The sequence below is a fragment of the Aspergillus undulatus genome (assembly GCF_047715775.1).
Source record: "Aspergillus undulatus strain CBS 261.88 unplaced genomic scaffold BDV17scaffold_78, whole genome shotgun sequence".
NCBI classification, from domain to species: Eukaryota; Fungi; Ascomycota; class Eurotiomycetes; order Eurotiales; family Aspergillaceae; genus Aspergillus; species Aspergillus undulatus.
The window spans coordinates 82479-96219 of record NW_027396682.1 but is presented as its reverse complement, the minus strand read 5'-3'; the positions used below and the strand labels follow the sequence as shown (position 1 = coordinate 96219).

The following is a 13741-nucleotide window of genomic DNA, read 5'->3' as shown; positions in this document are numbered from 1 at the left end:
GATACAATGATTTGGAGTTGTTTTACCAGAGTAACCAGACCATTGGCAGCAAAATTTCCAGTCCAAGCAATTCCAGCTGACTCGACTGTTGAAAGTCCAGTCTGAAGTCTGAGTTGTCGGTGAATTCTGCATCCCCAACTGCCTGTTGGTGGATCCCGACCCCAGCGTACTGTCACGTATGGTACGGTCTGGTCGTCCATCGATACGGTACATCTTTTTTTACCTCACCTTCATCTCAAGCTCCATAATAATAATCAGTAATCCTCCTCTTAACCCCCCTTCAGCTCCCGATATCGTCCTCTTTTTCTTCATTTTCAACCTGGCTCTCTTTTGATTCTCTCCTCCCATCCTTCCTTGACCTTTCCCTCTCCATCTCTCCCCGTCGTCCTCCATCCTCGACTTTTCTCCATTCAAGTTGGAAACATCCCAACTTTTCCTCCCCTCTTAATAACCTCTGCTCTACTAAATCCTTTAATTCCAATCCTTCCTGTTTCTCCTTGACGAAGCCTCTGTTGACAGGTGAGTTCCACTACGCATAGATCTCGTCGACTGTTACACATACTGACTTCAATTGCTTCTACAGATCATCTACCACCATGCCTGCCGCTCCTCTGGTCAGCACCGCCAACGGTGCCAACGCCAACGATAACATCACTCGCTTCGAGCCCCCCAGCCGAGTCCGCTCACCCTTCGCCGACGCTCTCTTCCACAACAAGACAAGATGTTTCGTATAGTGAGTGCTTTTGCTACAATTGGTAGTAATTGCATAGACTGACGGCAATTGCAGTGGTATGCAGCCCCGAGCAGTCCAGGGTATGCTGGACTTTGACTTCATCTGCAAGCGTTCCACTCCTTCCGTTGCTGGTATCATTTACACATTCGGCGGTCAGTTCGTCAGCAAGATGTAAGTCAAATCATCGATAGGTGTTGGAATCAGCATCTAACAATAATCGTTCAGGTACTGGGGAACTAGCGAGACCCTCCTCCCTGTCTACCAGGACACCGCAAAGGCTTTCGCCAAGCACCCCGATGTCGACACTGTCGTCAACTTCGCCTCTTCCCGCTCTGTCTACAGCTCTACCATGGAGCTGATGCAGTACCCCCAGATCAAGTCTATCGCCATCATTGCAGAGGGGGTCCCAGAGAGGGTGCGTTTCTCTGTCTGCGAATGGATTGAAAGTTCTCTATGCTAACATTGCATCTAGCGCGCTCGTGAGATTCTTGTCACTGCTAAGGAGAAAGGCATCACCATCATTGGACCTGCTACCGTTGGTGGTATCAAGCCTGGTGCTTACAAGATTGGTAACACTGGTGGTATGATGGACAACATTGTTGCTTCAAAGCTCTACCGCAAGGGTTCCGTTGGTTACGTCTCCAAGTCTGGTGGTATGTCCAACGAACTCAACAACATCATCTCCCAAAACACCGACGGTGTCTACGAGGGTGTCGCCATTGGTGGTGACCGTTACCCGGGCACCACTTTCATCGACCACCTCCTCCGTTATCAGAACGAGCCCGAGTGCAAGATTCTTGTCTTGCTCGGTGAAGTCGGTGGTGTTGAGGAGTACCGAGTGATCGAGGCTGTCAAGAACGGCGTCATCACCAAGCCTATCGTCGCCTGGGCTATCGGTACTTGCGCGAGCATGTTCAAGACTGAGGTTCAGTTCGGTCACGCCGGTGCCTCCGCCAACTCTGATCTTGAGACCGCTGTTGCCAAGAACAAGGCCATGCGCGAGGCCGGAATTTTTGTCCCCGAGACTTTCGAGGACATGCCTGCCGTCCTCAAGAAGGTCTACGATGAGCAGGTCCAGAAGGGTGTCATCACCCCTCAGCGTGAACCTGTTCCCCCTAAGATCCCTATTGACTACTCTTGGGCTCAGGAGCTGGGTCTCATCCGTAAGCCCGCTGCCTTCATCTCCACCATCTCCGACGACCGTGGCCAGGAGCTGCTGTACGCCGGTATGCCCATCTCCGATGTCTTCAAGGAGGACATTGGTATCGGTGGTGTCATGTCTCTTCTTTGGTTCCGCCGCCGTCTCCCTAGCTACGCCACCAAGTTCTTGGAGATGGTTCTTATGCTGACCGCGGACCACGGTCCCGCCGTGTCTGGTGCCATGAACACCATCATTACCACCCGTGCCGGCAAGGACCTCATCAGTGCTCTTGTCTCTGGTCTTCTGACCATTGGTTCCCGCTTCGGTGGTGCCCTGGATGGCGCTGCTGAGGAGTTCACCAAGGCCTTCGACAAGGGCATGAGCCCTCGTGACTTTGTCGACACCATGCGCAAGGAGAACAAGCTGAGTATGTACCCTTGAAATCAATTTGAACAACGGATTCTTACTAACGTGATAATCAGTCCCTGGTATTGGTCACCGTATCAAGTCCCGCAACAACCCCGATCTCCGTGTCGAGCTGGTCAAGGACTACGTCAAGAAGCACTTCCCCAGCACTAAGCTACTCGACTACGCCATCGCTGTCGAGACCGTCACAACCTCCAAGAAGGACAACCTCATCCTCAACGTCGACGGTTGTATTGCTGTCTGCTTCGTGGATCTGATGCGCAATTGCGGTGCTTTCTCCGCTGAAGAGTCCGAGGACTACATGAAGATGGGAGTTCTCAACGGTCTCTTCGTCCTTGGTCGCAGCATGGGTCTGATTGCCCACTATCTCGACCAGAAGAGACTGCGCACCGGTCTCTACCGTCACCCCTGGGACGACATCACATACCTCCTCCCCGCCCTCCAGAAGGGTGGCCAGGAGGGCCGTGTCGAGGTTAACGTATAATTTTAATACCTTTTCTAATCATTATACATTTTCGCTCGTGGAGGAAGCCGGTGTTGGACACATGCGACCTTCCGGGATCATAAAATACGTCAGGAGTTATGATGGCCTATGTTATGCATTTCAATTTACTTTTTTACTTTTTCCCTCTCATTTTTACATATTAGAGCACACATGAGACACGAATGTGGATGATTTGTTGCGGCCCTTGGTTGATTGTAGTATGATATGGCTAGCCCTAATCTTCACCTAAAGTTAGGCGCCCTAGCCCAGCACTTAAGAAAAGCAAAGAACTCGCAGGCTGTAGGGTACGGAGTTTAAATAGTAACACACCTGACCAGCACTCCCCCGCAATCTTAATTCCATGAGGCTTGTAGTTGTGCCACTTCACTCCACAACTAACCACGTGCCTACTAACTAAACTCCCACATACCTGAACGACAACCAGAATTAAGCTCAAACCCCTGCACAGCCTGTAGCTAAACCCCCTCCCCATCTAACAAACCTAACGCCACTACACAGTCTACGTTAAAATCTTCCATGGCACGCAAATCGAAGCCACAATACTCGCCCACTTACCTTGCCGAGGCTCCTGATATCCAAGTCATGGATCCAACTACCCTACATCACTTCGATAGCCAGAATCGGGTTATTATGATAACGGAACGGATACAGGCCTTTCGAGGCATTTGAATTTGCCCATCTTCGCTATCAAGGACCAGAGCATAGCGGATGCAGTTGTTGGTGCTGGTGTTCGCCTATAACTACCTACGGTGTCTTACATCGAGACCCGTATGCAAAGTCGATGGAAGGCCCTGTGCGTCGCTGTTACTCTTATCTAACCTAAACGCTACGGATCGTTCCATTCGGACGATTATTATGGGACGCTATATTTAGCCAGGGAACTCCGCCAAAAGGCCATCCCAGGCTTTCCCACTTCGAGAAGGCCCTGCTAAGCCTCAAAGCCCCTCTACCATAATACAGACCCTATGTCCTTACGCACTGTGACTAGCGGATAAATCTAGGTTTTATCAACGTCAAGGATGGAACGCTCTTCGGGATCCTGGACTGGGAGTTTGTGACTTTATATCCGATTCAGTACGATATGCCTCGGCTTCTTGGGAATAAACGGAAGAGGAATAGGAGTGGAAGATGCTCTTACAGGAGAGGATAAACGGGCACGGTAATGGGTGTGATGAGGAAGAGGGTTTTTTTTGAGGGAAGGAGGGGGGTGGTGTGTTTGCGTCGGTTGCGAGTATATCCGGATTTTGATGAGGGGAAGAGGGGAGACCTGAAAGGTTGTTTGCTGTCTTTAGACAGAATAGGCTACCTAATAAGGAGCTCTTAGCACAAGAGGTCATGAGATAGCCAACAGGTTTGCTTACTCTTGTCCAAGCCCGACCAGTTCTTCTCAACGGTCTGTACTGTATGTAGCTCGACCCGCAAGCAGCATATGAGCAATTCTCCTACTCCTGATTTTCCACAACGCTGACAGCAGAGTTACATGCCCTGGCCCCAAGCCTTTCATTGGAGAGGGGAAGGAAACATAGCAAGAGAGATCACACGTCTTTCAGCGGCGCCGTTTTCGAAATGCTTTGGCCATCTTTATGAGGACCAGGGTGAGTAACACAGATAGGATAACGTTGCAAGTGGTCGAGCAGTTACTGAGGCCGAGAAAGCGGGAGCTCGGTGAAGATGAAGGTGTTGATGGTGTTATGGGTTGTTGTAAAGATGGATTAATCAAAGACCCGTGAGAGATTGATTGATCCCCATCTCTTGAACGGCCAGCGCCTTGGCTGTTCTCTGTCGAGTCGTCGAGATCTTCTATGTCAGGGCCGTAGACTGGCTCTTCTTGTAGTACGTAGTTCTTACCTTGCTCTCGGAGCCATCGTTCGTAGTCGGTTTCTGGTCTCAGGGACTCTTCTGAGTGTGCTGGGGCCATGTTGTGTTCTTCAACTTGTATCTATCCGCACACAAGAGCAGTCAGAACTGTAGTATTGGGTGTGTAGAAAGAGGAACGGCTCTCACACATTAGAGGACAAGGGAACTAAATAAGGGCTTCAGGGACGTCAGAGGTGAGAGTGGTACTCTGTACTGGGGCCTGCAATATGGGTTCGACCGCCGCTTATGAGAGAAAGTAGTTCACAGAGTGAATTCCCCTGTGCTTTCACAATGTGTGAATCGCTTGGATCAATGCTGGGAAGATTTGTGTTGCCTGGCGCAGGACGCGCGGTTGTCCGTAAAGTCCACACAAAGGAAGAGACCATCCCCTCTTTAGGCAATGAGGATCGAGGACTCGCCTCTAACTCACAGTGTCAGACCATAGGCGCCATACAGAGTACATACCCGCGAGGCGCAGCATACCCTGAGAACCATAAGTACGGCCCGGTAGCGCCTGAGGGGCTACATCGGGTTCGATTCGCCGCAGGGTTCGACGACGGAGCAACTTAGTGTGAGACCAGCGATCTCCGGTCACAGACTCACGGTCCACACTCCACAGTCCCTTACTATAGAGTAGTTAAGACAGAGAGGACTCGGTCACTCATCGTTTCCATATTCGGATTGACTTCTTTGTCCTGAACCGGCGATTTCGTTCATGTTGAGACATCGACGACCCACCCCGGATGGGGCAGGAGGCTACGGGCCCGTCCCGACACTGACAGGGTCACAGGGGTCTCGGGGAGGGGGGGGGAGGGAGGCTGCGCTAAAACAAGACGCCCAGAAGCGAGGTGGTCAACCAAACCTTGACCAAGCCACCTGGTCGCCGCGCAATGCCCTCGGCCTCACACTACGTGGATACGTATACGCACCTTCCCTTCATTGACGGGAAGCATTATTCGGCATTCCTTCGTGTGAATCGTTGAACCGCAGCCAAGGAAGCTAAGAGGGGCTCAAAAACGCAACTAAGCCCTTGTCAGGTCTTTGTTCCTTTTTTTTGACAGTTTGCGTTTAGTGATTTGTCACTCACTTTGACCGGAAATGCCCGAAATGTCCCATCACACTGCTTGGCGAGCCAGTCTGGAAATAATAAGATATAGAAATGCTTCGTTGTTTTCCAACCTCGCACTTCATGCATGCCCAGTTGGGTGCTCTGCTGAACATACCCGTCCTGGCTGTCTTAGTCCTAGACTCTTAGACTTCTTTTGTTTGACCAAGAATCTCGCATGGATGCACCACGGAGAGTCTGTACCATCAGGGACCAACTGTCTATAAACCTAGTAGCGTCTTTGCACGCCTTGATTCAATGGTACATGAACTAGATGCATCGCCTTGAAACTGCAATGAGACAACCGAAACTGCTCAATATGTGCAAGCGTCGCAGAAATGTTGAAGACTCAAAAGCTCTCTGTATAGCACCCAGAAATCGGGTCGAGAACACACAGGGGGAGTGGAGGAATGGAGTGCCGTCTCTGCGCCGCCTCCAGGGTGCCCACAGTTCACTTTCCTTCGCTGCGCCTCTGACCATGCCCAGTAGTGCCTCGTGGACCTCACGCAGAACCCTTACAGTTCATCGGAACTCTAAGCGGGTGCCTTTCAGACAGGTGTTTTAGTCCAGGATCAGCTACGAGGCCCACGGATCATGACGCTCGGCGCTAAATCCTGTGAAAGGTGATATCGCGTGGGGGATGACGTCAGAGGTGACTGGCCCATGGTATATCGGCGCCCCCAGGTCTTATCAGTGACTCGCGAAAAAAAAAAAAAAGCTCCGGCACGCCATCAAAGCTTCTAGCAACATTAACAACAACGAGCCTCACATTCGCAACGCGCCACTCTATCCTCTCTAAACTACCCTCTCGATTACCAAGACATAGACGAACCTACCAAAATGGTCCGCGTCAAACACCGCTACCTCCTCATCGACATCCTCTACCCAGACCCATCCTCCGCCCTGAAGTCCTCAAATTCCTCCCGCAAGGAGAATGGCAATGGCCCGCAACCCCAGCTTCGAATCCACGCGCCCACATCCGATGCCTTAACGCCTAGTCTGTTAGCGAAGATGGTCCGCGATGAAGTTGCCGAAATTTTTGGAGATTGGGGCGTTGGTCGACTAGGTGGTGTTGGGGCGGGGGGTGTTAGTGGTATGGATGCTCGCTTCCTCTCCATTTTCTTTATCTCTTTTCGAATTCTGCCCCGGTTGACTGATTTGATATTATCTCGTTAAACAGTAAAATACCTCTCCCCCGCAACATCAACAGCCATAATCCGCTGCCCGCGCGCATCCTACCGGCTTGTCTGGACCGCACTCACATACATGACCCGCGTCCCGGATATAAGCGACGGCAAGTTCAAACGCGTTGATCTGGCGAATATGAGTCGGCCTTGTGTGTTTCGCGTTGTGAGGGTTTCCGGGACAATTAGGAAGGCCGAGGAGGAGGCTGTACGGCGCGCGAGGAGGGAGATTGTTAGGCTTAGGGGCGCGCAGGAGGATGGGGTTCTTGGGGGGTTGGTTGGGGGGTTGGAGGAGACTGCGAGGGGGACGAGTGGTCGTGAGGTGGATGGTATAGATATTGATGTGGATGTTGATGTGGATAGTGATGGGGATGATTGAGGGTCTGCTGGCGGGTGCTATGGTGTTGGAGCTTGGACACTGGTTGTTGTACATCCTTTATTCGTTAGAGATACCCTATGTTACATTGCGCTTTCATGACTTTATTATTATGGTTGCGGATTCTTCCGTATAACTTTCACTCCTCCGTCTGGTATGCGCGCATTGGGGCCGAAGTCGTCGTCATCTTCATCATCATCATCGTCGTCGTCTCCAGCTTGACCTGCCGCGGCTTGCTGATGTCTCTTCGCCTCTTCCTCTAGCCTCTTAGCCTCCTCTTCTAGCTGCCGCCGCTCTAGCTCATCGTACTCCTCCTTGGCATCTATCCACCGTTCCTGTACATCCCGAATATCCATCTGTCCCATACCCTCTCTTACAGCCATCTGCCAAACAGAGTCATTTGCGCCCTCCGCCGGCCCAAACACATACCCACTTGCGCGGTCAATAACGCGGAGCAGATTCATCATGCTCTTTTTATCCTCCACTGCAAGTGTCTCAAATCCCACGAGCCCGAACTCTTCGATCAGGTCGATGATGGCATTATTCAGCGGTCCGAATTTCTCGTGTGACAATCTGGATGACTCGGACTCGAGATGGGGAAGGAGGTATGAGAGGTCTTGAACCTCGGTGTAAAAGTCTAGGTTGAATGGAAGCGGGGTATAGTTGGATAGGTTATCCATTTTCGTGAGGACGTTGAGATGTGGAAGGTCCATTTGGAGCATTGCGCGGAGACAAAGGATGAGTGAGGAGATGTACATCGATGGTAGGGTGAGATTGTAAGAATCGATCAGGTGTAATACTATTAGCTGTGGTCCCGGCATTAGCTAGATTTATACCTGCTTGATATGACATGCATAGGTAGAGACGCACTCTATAACCAGCCTTCTGTATCTTGAAGAAGATATTCCGCAAAGACGAGTGATGTGTGAAGATCTCTACCTGCCCAGGGCAATCAAATATAATATAGTCATCTAGGATCCAAACCAGAACTATTAGCCTACACTCAAGCCACAGAGTTGGCGAGTATCGCGCATACCTCCCAGTGCTTTTAGCCCCTCCTCCAACCAGTCAAAGTTCTCCTCGAGTTCCTCCAGGGCATACAAAACACCCCCATTCGGCCCCAGCTGGTCTTCAGTCATTATCTCCTCAAGCGTAACAAGGTCGCGCACGTCTAGCGCACACGGATAAGACGTCTTGTCATTTGCGGGGTCAAGGTTCACAATGGAGCATTTGCGGCCGATGGCACCGAGGAACTGGTGCATGCCATTGCAATAAGTCGACTTCCCCGCTCCTGGAGGGCCTATTACTAGTTGTGCGAACGGCATCGTGAACCACCAAAGGTATAGAAGGGGCTGATGAGTGTTTGCAGAAAAAGAAATTCGAGGCTCGTCGCGATAGCGGGGAGATGATTACAAGGCGGCAAACTGCGGCAGAAACGATCTGCGAAGAGCCGCATCATCACCAGGCCGACCGCCGAAAGCTTCATAGCCTCGAGCTCAGGATACTGTCATTGTACAAAGACCACGATGACTTCAAGTAAGTATAGCTGTGGAAGTTTTATGGCCCAGGAGAACTAATTTCTATCCAGATCAATTCACAATCGCGTTCCCGCCGACTGATGCTATTTCCGCACTCAAGTTCTCTCCCGCTCCTGATTCTACGCGATTCGTTGTATCATCATGGGATAAGAATGTCTACGTCTACGACTTGCGCGATGAGAATGGAGCTGCCGGAGAAGGAAAGTTAATGCAGAAATTTGAGCACCGCGCCCCAGTGCTGGACGTATGTTTTGGGGCGACGGAGGACGAAATCTACACAGCCGGGCTGGACTGGGATGTGAAGAGGTGAGTGCGTCGTCCTTATACAGTCACCGCTACCGTAAGCATCGCATGAACATACTGGAACGCTAATTGAGCCTTTCCTTTCTCAGAATCGACATAGCATCATCCACCCAAACCGTCCTCAGTAGCCACGAGGCCGGCGTACGAAACGTCGTCTACAGCAAGGAGCACAATATGGTGATATCCGCCTCGTGGGACAACACATTACACGTGCACCGCATCGGCACCGAAACCACAGACACAACGTACTCCACCATTCCCCTCCCCTCAAAGCCCTTCTCGATGTCCCTCACAGCAACGAAGCTCGTCGTCGGCATGGCCTCGCGAATACTGCACATCTACGACCTCAAGTCGCTCTCGCTCCTTACATCCGAAACCGGGGAGCCCGGAACAAAAGTCGAGATCGAGCCCTGGCAGCGTCGGGAAAGTAGTCTGAAGTTCATGACGCGGTGCGTTGCCTGTATGCCCGATGACGCGGGGTACGCGTCGTCAAGCATTGAAGGGCGCGTCGCGGTGGAGTGGTTCGATCCGTCAGCTGAGTCGCAGGCGAGGAAATATGCGTTCAAATGTCACAGACAGGCGTCGGATGATGTTGATGTGGTGTACCCGGTTAATTCGTTGGCGTTCCACCCTGTTCATGGGACTTTTGCGTCTGGTGGTGGGGATGGTGTTGTTGCGCTTTGGGATGGGATTGCAAAGAGGAGGATTAGGCAGTATCAGAAGTATCCGTCTAGTATTGCTGCCGTGGGATTCAGCTCTAGTGGGAAGTACCTAGCCATTGCTATTAGTCCTGGGTATGAGGATGGGAAGGATGAGGTTGTTGACGGGACAGTCAAGATTTTCGTGCGTGAGCTTGGAGAAACCGAAGCGAAGGGTAAAGGTGCTAAATAAAGTGGAATATAATCATAATCGAGCCTTACAAGCACGGCTTTTTTGAAAGAGTAGTTGAAGTAAGTTCTTGGGCTTGTATCACTGCTTCAACACTGACGCAATCTATGTAACATGTAATCATCAATTGTATCTACTATACCATCGCTATATGATCATCACATTATCTTCACCATACCAAAGTACCTCATAGAGGCGCCTTCCTGACCTGCACTGAGCCGTCAGGCATTCCGAAGTACGCAGCAACGGGCTTCTGGCCGCCAATACCGCCGGCTGCTTGGGCCTGGGGGCCAGTTACGCCAGAGAAGATACCCACGTCCAATACACCAGGAATCTGTTTGATTGCCACTGATAGCGTCTCTACCTCCCAAATGCCGCCCTTGCCGCTGCCATCCTGTCCAGCCGCCACGTCTGACTTTGTAAGAAGTTGTGGGAAAGGCGCGTCAATAATATAGAAGTCCTGGTCCGTCTTCAAGGGGCCTTCCTTGGAGCCGACTTGCGCACGAAGTGCTGGTTCAATGCTGCCTAATTTTTTAAGAGCAGTAAGAACTCGCTTAGCGGCCATCGGGGCCACTTCGATAGGAATGTATTTCCAGATGGACAGGAGACGGGACTGCAATTTGCGGGAATCTGTGTAGAAAAGAAGTAAGCCGGTCGATCAGACCTCGAATGAAAGGCGCCCATTGGACTACAAACCAGCAACGCAGATGAACTCCTTGGCTTGTAGGGCAACAATCTTTTCTTGGAAGAGACAAGCACCACCGCCCTTGATCAGGTTAAGGTCGTCGTCCACCTCGTCGGCGCCGTCAAATGCAATGTCAAGCACTGTTCCTTCCGGGACAGAATCGAATTCGACTGCTGTCAGGCCGGCATTGAGAATCAACTGTTTCGATTGGAAGCCAGTCGGCACATAGCGCGTCCCAGAGGTATCGACGCCCAGCTCCTTGATGGCCTGGACGACATAGACAATGGTTGAACCACTGCCAATGCCAACAAACTTGGCTTCCTTCGGGTAGTGGTTGTCAACGGCAGCCTTACCGGCGGCGCGCTTCGCTGCTTCAATGAGCTCGGCCATCGTGGATTGTAAACGGACAGGAACAGGGGAAACAGGGTATAGGCGAACGCTGGAAGTAGCAGTATAAGGACGAAGAAAGGATGAAAAGGAACGACAGGAAGTGGACCTGAACTGGAGACTGCGCATCTGTCTGTATTAATATTGGACGAGTCCGGGGGAGATATGCCCGGTGGGGGTCAAACCCCTCCGAAGCGATTTTTCCATGCACCACTCACCAGCGATTGAAGGGGACAATCCGAGGAAGGATTCTCATTGCAATTGGTACAGTTCGAGGCAGATCCACCTTGTTAGAGAGCCTGGAGCTCTTAGCGTGTACCTCGATGCGAGGCGAAGTGCATGATCTACCTTTTATATCGGTACCAGTCAACAGAATCGCAACGTTGACAGGAGCGATGGTGGGGTAATGTGGCGTCATAGCCTCGGCAGTTATTGTGCCTGAGGAATGAGGAATCAACGCCTCGCGATCATTCCAGTCCCTCATCTCCGGATTATCAATGATGCTCGTTCCGAGACTCCCTCTACTACAACCTAACTGACGGATCAACTTTCCAAACGTATTGCTGTCTTGCCCTCATCACCTTGTTTATTGCCTTTTACTTTGCAGTGGAGCTTGATTTGATATGACCTCAGAGTTCCCTTCTGCCCTGACCGGGCCTTCTTCCAAAGAAAGAAAGTACGACCGCCAGTTGCGGCTCTGGGCTGCCAGCGGACAGCAAGCTCTAGAGGAATCCCGAGTGCTTTTGATCAACTCCGACGGGCCCTGGGGAAATAAAAGCACAGGGGTATCTGGCGTAGTTGGAGTTGAGACGCTAAAGAACCTCGTTCTTCCAGGTATTGGCGGATTCACAATTGTTGATCCCGCCGTGGTCACCGAGCCAGACCTCGGGGCGAACTTCTTTCTCGAAAATGAAAGCCTGGGCAAGCCAAGAGCTGAGGAGACATGTCGGCTGCTGAAGGAGTTGAACCCTGATGTAGAGGGCAACTTCAGATCCAAGGTATATCTATCACGTAGGCACCAAATCTCAAGCCCAATTGTCATGCTAATGATCTTGCTATATCAGCCTATTGCGGAAGTATTGTCAGAGGAACCCGATTTCCTGGCACAGCATAAGCTAATTTTAATATCTGGCCCTATAAAGCATTCATCTTTACAATCTGTGTGTGATGGTGCCAACACGCTAGGGATCCCAGTTCTCTACACGCGCTCTGTCGGGTTCTATTCCACATTCTCACTTCAACTTCCCTCCGTGTTTCCTATAGTGGAAACGCATCCAGACCCAGAATCGACACAGGATCTCCGTCTTCTCAACCCCTGGCCGGAGCTGGCGGCGGCAGGTGCTAGTATTAGCAACCTGGACACCCTTGATGACCATCAGCACGGCCACGTCCCATACGTACTATTACTCCTTCACTACCTGGAAAAATGGAAAGAGACTCAAGATGGGACGTTTCCTTCAAACTACAAGGAGAAAACAGCATTCCGTGACTTTGTCCGGTCAAGCACAAGGACTAATAACGCCCAAGGCGGCGAAGAAAACTACGACGAGGCTGTAGCCGCCGTGCTCAAATCGCTCAACCCATTCACTCTGCGTAGCTCAGTCCGAGATATTTTCGAGCTGGAAGAGTGCAAGCAATTAACTTCGGGATCCGCCGATTTCTGGCTCATCGCGTCAGCAGTTCGCCAATTCTATGAAGCGCACCAAGTCCTCCCTCTACCTGGCTCCCTTCCCGACATGAAAGCACAGACAGCCGACTATGTTTCCTTGCAAAATATTTACAAATCTAAAGCGCGGCAAGACATTGCAGAAATTACAGAAACCATCAGACGGACTGAGTCACAGCTCGGACGCACCGCTCAGGTTCCTGAGAAGGATATCGAGATTTTCTGCAAGAATGCCTCTCACATACAGGTGATCCGGGGCCGCAACATTCCACAAATGGAGAAGGGAGACGCACATACCCGAAAACGCCTAAGAGCCGAGCTCGATAACGACGAATCTCTTATTCCTGTTGTTCTGGCGTTTCAAATCTTGGATATTGTTGTGACGGGAATTCAGGAGGGAAAATATTCCGAGGACGCCCTGGACGGCGAAGAAGTATGGCTGTCTGAAACTGACCGCATTCTCGGTGTTGCTTCTCCAGATAAGATTGTCGATGAGCAAGCTCGAGACCGAGTTCTAGAAGCCGCGCGGGAGCTTCGAAGGACAGAGGGCGGCGAGCTACACAACATCTCTTCGCTGACTGGTGGCTTAGTGGCGCAGGAGGCACTCAAAGTTATTACCCGGCAATATGTACCTTTGGATAATACATGCGTCTTTAACGGCATCCGCAGCAGCAGCGCCATGTACAAGCTATGATGGGCTTCGCTATGGGGATTGCTAGGAGACTGGCTATTCTAGCATATCTTTATGATATGAATTCATGAATTACTGCCTCTATTTCCAGGGCCTAGATAGGATTATCTTTGCAGTTTAGAGCTATACGATTGATAGAGTCCTTGTTGCACCTAGGTACTTGTATAAAGTCTTGGCATTTGCACGTGGGCAAGGCAGCAGTTGCTTTATTGGGACTAGTGGCGGCGTCGGAAGTGCCGCTGTGATGTGGAGGGAT

General features: G+C 51.2%; 8 protein-coding genes across 8 annotated transcripts; 4 read left to right on the top strand and 4 right to left on the bottom strand.

Annotated features, from left to right (window-relative positions):
• Positions 1-267: 267 nt before the first annotated feature.
• On the top strand, positions 268-2987 carry BDV17DRAFT_275840 (putative ATP citrate lyase, subunit 1). The gene is made up of 6 exons (XM_073759266.1): positions 268-519; positions 584-733; positions 788-904; positions 959-1148; positions 1206-2301; positions 2357-2987. Exons 2-6 carry the CDS (start codon positions 597-599, stop codon positions 2782-2784), a joined length of 1968 nt encoding a protein of 655 aa, XP_073610766.1. The 5' UTR covers positions 268-519; positions 584-596; the 3' UTR covers positions 2785-2987.
• Positions 2988-3748: 761 nt separating this feature from the next.
• Positions 3749-4246, bottom strand: BDV17DRAFT_225216 (uncharacterized protein). Its single transcript, XM_073755692.1, has one exon. It carries the CDS (start codon positions 4140-4142, stop codon positions 3819-3821), a length of 324 nt encoding a protein of 107 aa, XP_073610765.1. The 5' UTR covers positions 4143-4246; the 3' UTR covers positions 3749-3818.
• Positions 4247-4815, bottom strand: BDV17DRAFT_225215 (uncharacterized protein). The gene has a single exon (XM_073755691.1). It carries the CDS (start codon positions 4721-4723, stop codon positions 4352-4354), a length of 372 nt encoding a protein of 123 aa, XP_073610764.1. The 5' UTR covers positions 4724-4815; the 3' UTR covers positions 4247-4351.
• Positions 4816-6607: 1792 nt separating this feature from the next.
• Positions 6608-7330, top strand: BDV17DRAFT_295930 (Rpp14/Pop5 family protein; the record flags this gene model as incomplete). The annotated part of the gene is made up of 2 exons (XM_073763187.1): positions 6608-6860; positions 6948-7330. The coding sequence occupies 2 exons, from the start codon at positions 6608-6610 to the stop codon at positions 7328-7330; spliced, it is 636 nt and encodes a 211-aa protein (XP_073610763.1).
• Positions 7331-7415: 85 nt separating this feature from the next.
• BDV17DRAFT_275833 (GTPase GPN2) lies at positions 7416-8676 on the bottom strand. The gene is made up of 3 exons (XM_073759265.1): positions 8364-8676; positions 8198-8298; positions 7416-8133 (listed from the first exon to the last, which is right to left on the bottom strand). The coding sequence occupies exons 1-3, from the start codon at positions 8650-8652 to the stop codon at positions 7438-7440; spliced, it is 1086 nt and encodes a 361-aa protein (XP_073610762.1). The 5' UTR covers positions 8653-8676; the 3' UTR covers positions 7416-7437.
• A 177-nt stretch (positions 8677-8853) lies between these two features.
• On the top strand, positions 8854-10059 carry BDV17DRAFT_295928 (WD40 repeat domain-containing protein; the record flags this gene model as incomplete). The annotated part of the gene is made up of 3 exons (XM_073763186.1): positions 8854-8863; positions 8916-9171; positions 9258-10059. 3 exons carry the CDS (start codon positions 8854-8856, stop codon positions 10057-10059), a joined length of 1068 nt encoding a protein of 355 aa, XP_073610761.1.
• A 53-nt stretch (positions 10060-10112) lies between these two features.
• Positions 10113-11488, bottom strand: BDV17DRAFT_275826 (ribose-5-phosphate isomerase RKI1). The gene is made up of 3 exons (XM_073759264.1): positions 11347-11488; positions 10753-11249; positions 10113-10686 (listed from the first exon to the last, which is right to left on the bottom strand). Exons 1-3 carry the CDS (start codon positions 11382-11384, stop codon positions 10244-10246), a joined length of 978 nt encoding a protein of 325 aa, XP_073610760.1. The 5' UTR covers positions 11385-11488; the 3' UTR covers positions 10113-10243.
• Positions 11489-11687: 199 nt separating this feature from the next.
• BDV17DRAFT_225134 (NEDD8-activating enzyme E1 regulatory subunit) lies at positions 11688-13740 on the top strand. Its single transcript, XM_073755688.1, has 2 exons — positions 11688-12126; positions 12193-13740. The coding sequence occupies exons 1-2, from the start codon at positions 11752-11754 to the stop codon at positions 13486-13488; spliced, it is 1671 nt and encodes a 556-aa protein (XP_073610759.1). The 5' UTR covers positions 11688-11751; the 3' UTR covers positions 13489-13740.
• Position 13741: the final 1 nt, after the last annotated feature.

Bases quoted from the DNA above. Each gene is read 5' to 3' on its own strand.
- BDV17DRAFT_275826 (XM_073759264.1), bottom strand. From the start codon at position 11,384: ATGAGAATCCTTCCTCGGATTGTCCCCTTCAATCGCTG. The intron at 11,250-11,346 runs GTGAGTGGTGCA...ACAGATGCGCAG, and splicing joins ATTGTCCCCTTCAATCGCTG to TCTCCAGTTCAGGTCCACTT. The intron at 10,687-10,752 runs GTTTGTAGTCCA...TTTTCTACACAG, and splicing joins GGAGTTCATCTGCGTTGCTG to ATTCCCGCAAATTGCAGTCC.
- BDV17DRAFT_275833 (XM_073759265.1), bottom strand. From the start codon at position 8,652: ATGCCGTTCGCACAACTAGTAATAGGCCCTCCAGGAGCGGGGAAGTCG. The intron at 8,299-8,363 runs GTATGCGCGATA...TTTGGATCCTAG, and splicing joins GGGGCTAAAAGCACTGGGAG to ATGACTATATTATATTTGAT. The intron at 8,134-8,197 runs GTGCGTCTCTAC...CCGGGACCACAG, and splicing joins TACAGAAGGCTGGTTATAGA to CTAATAGTATTACACCTGAT.
- BDV17DRAFT_225216 (XM_073755692.1), bottom strand. From the start codon at position 4,142: ATGACCTCTTGTGCTAAGAGCTCCTTATTAGGTAGCCTATTCTGTCTA.
- BDV17DRAFT_225134 (XM_073755688.1), top strand. From the start codon at position 11,752: ATGACCTCAGAGTTCCCTTCTGCCCTGACCGGGCCTTCTTCCAAAGAA. The intron at 12,127-12,192 runs GTATATCTATCA...TTGCTATATCAG, and splicing joins AGGGCAACTTCAGATCCAAG to CCTATTGCGGAAGTATTGTC.
- BDV17DRAFT_225215 (XM_073755691.1), bottom strand. From the start codon at position 4,723: ATGGCCCCAGCACACTCAGAAGAGTCCCTGAGACCAGAAACCGACTAC.
- BDV17DRAFT_275840 (XM_073759266.1), top strand. From the start codon at position 597: ATGCCTGCCGCTCCTCTGGTCAGCACCGCCAACGGTGCCAACGCCAAC. The intron at 1,149-1,205 runs GTGCGTTTCTCT...CATTGCATCTAG, and splicing joins CAGAGGGGGTCCCAGAGAGG to CGCGCTCGTGAGATTCTTGT. The intron at 2,302-2,356 runs GTATGTACCCTT...CGTGATAATCAG, and splicing joins GCGCAAGGAGAACAAGCTGA to TCCCTGGTATTGGTCACCGT.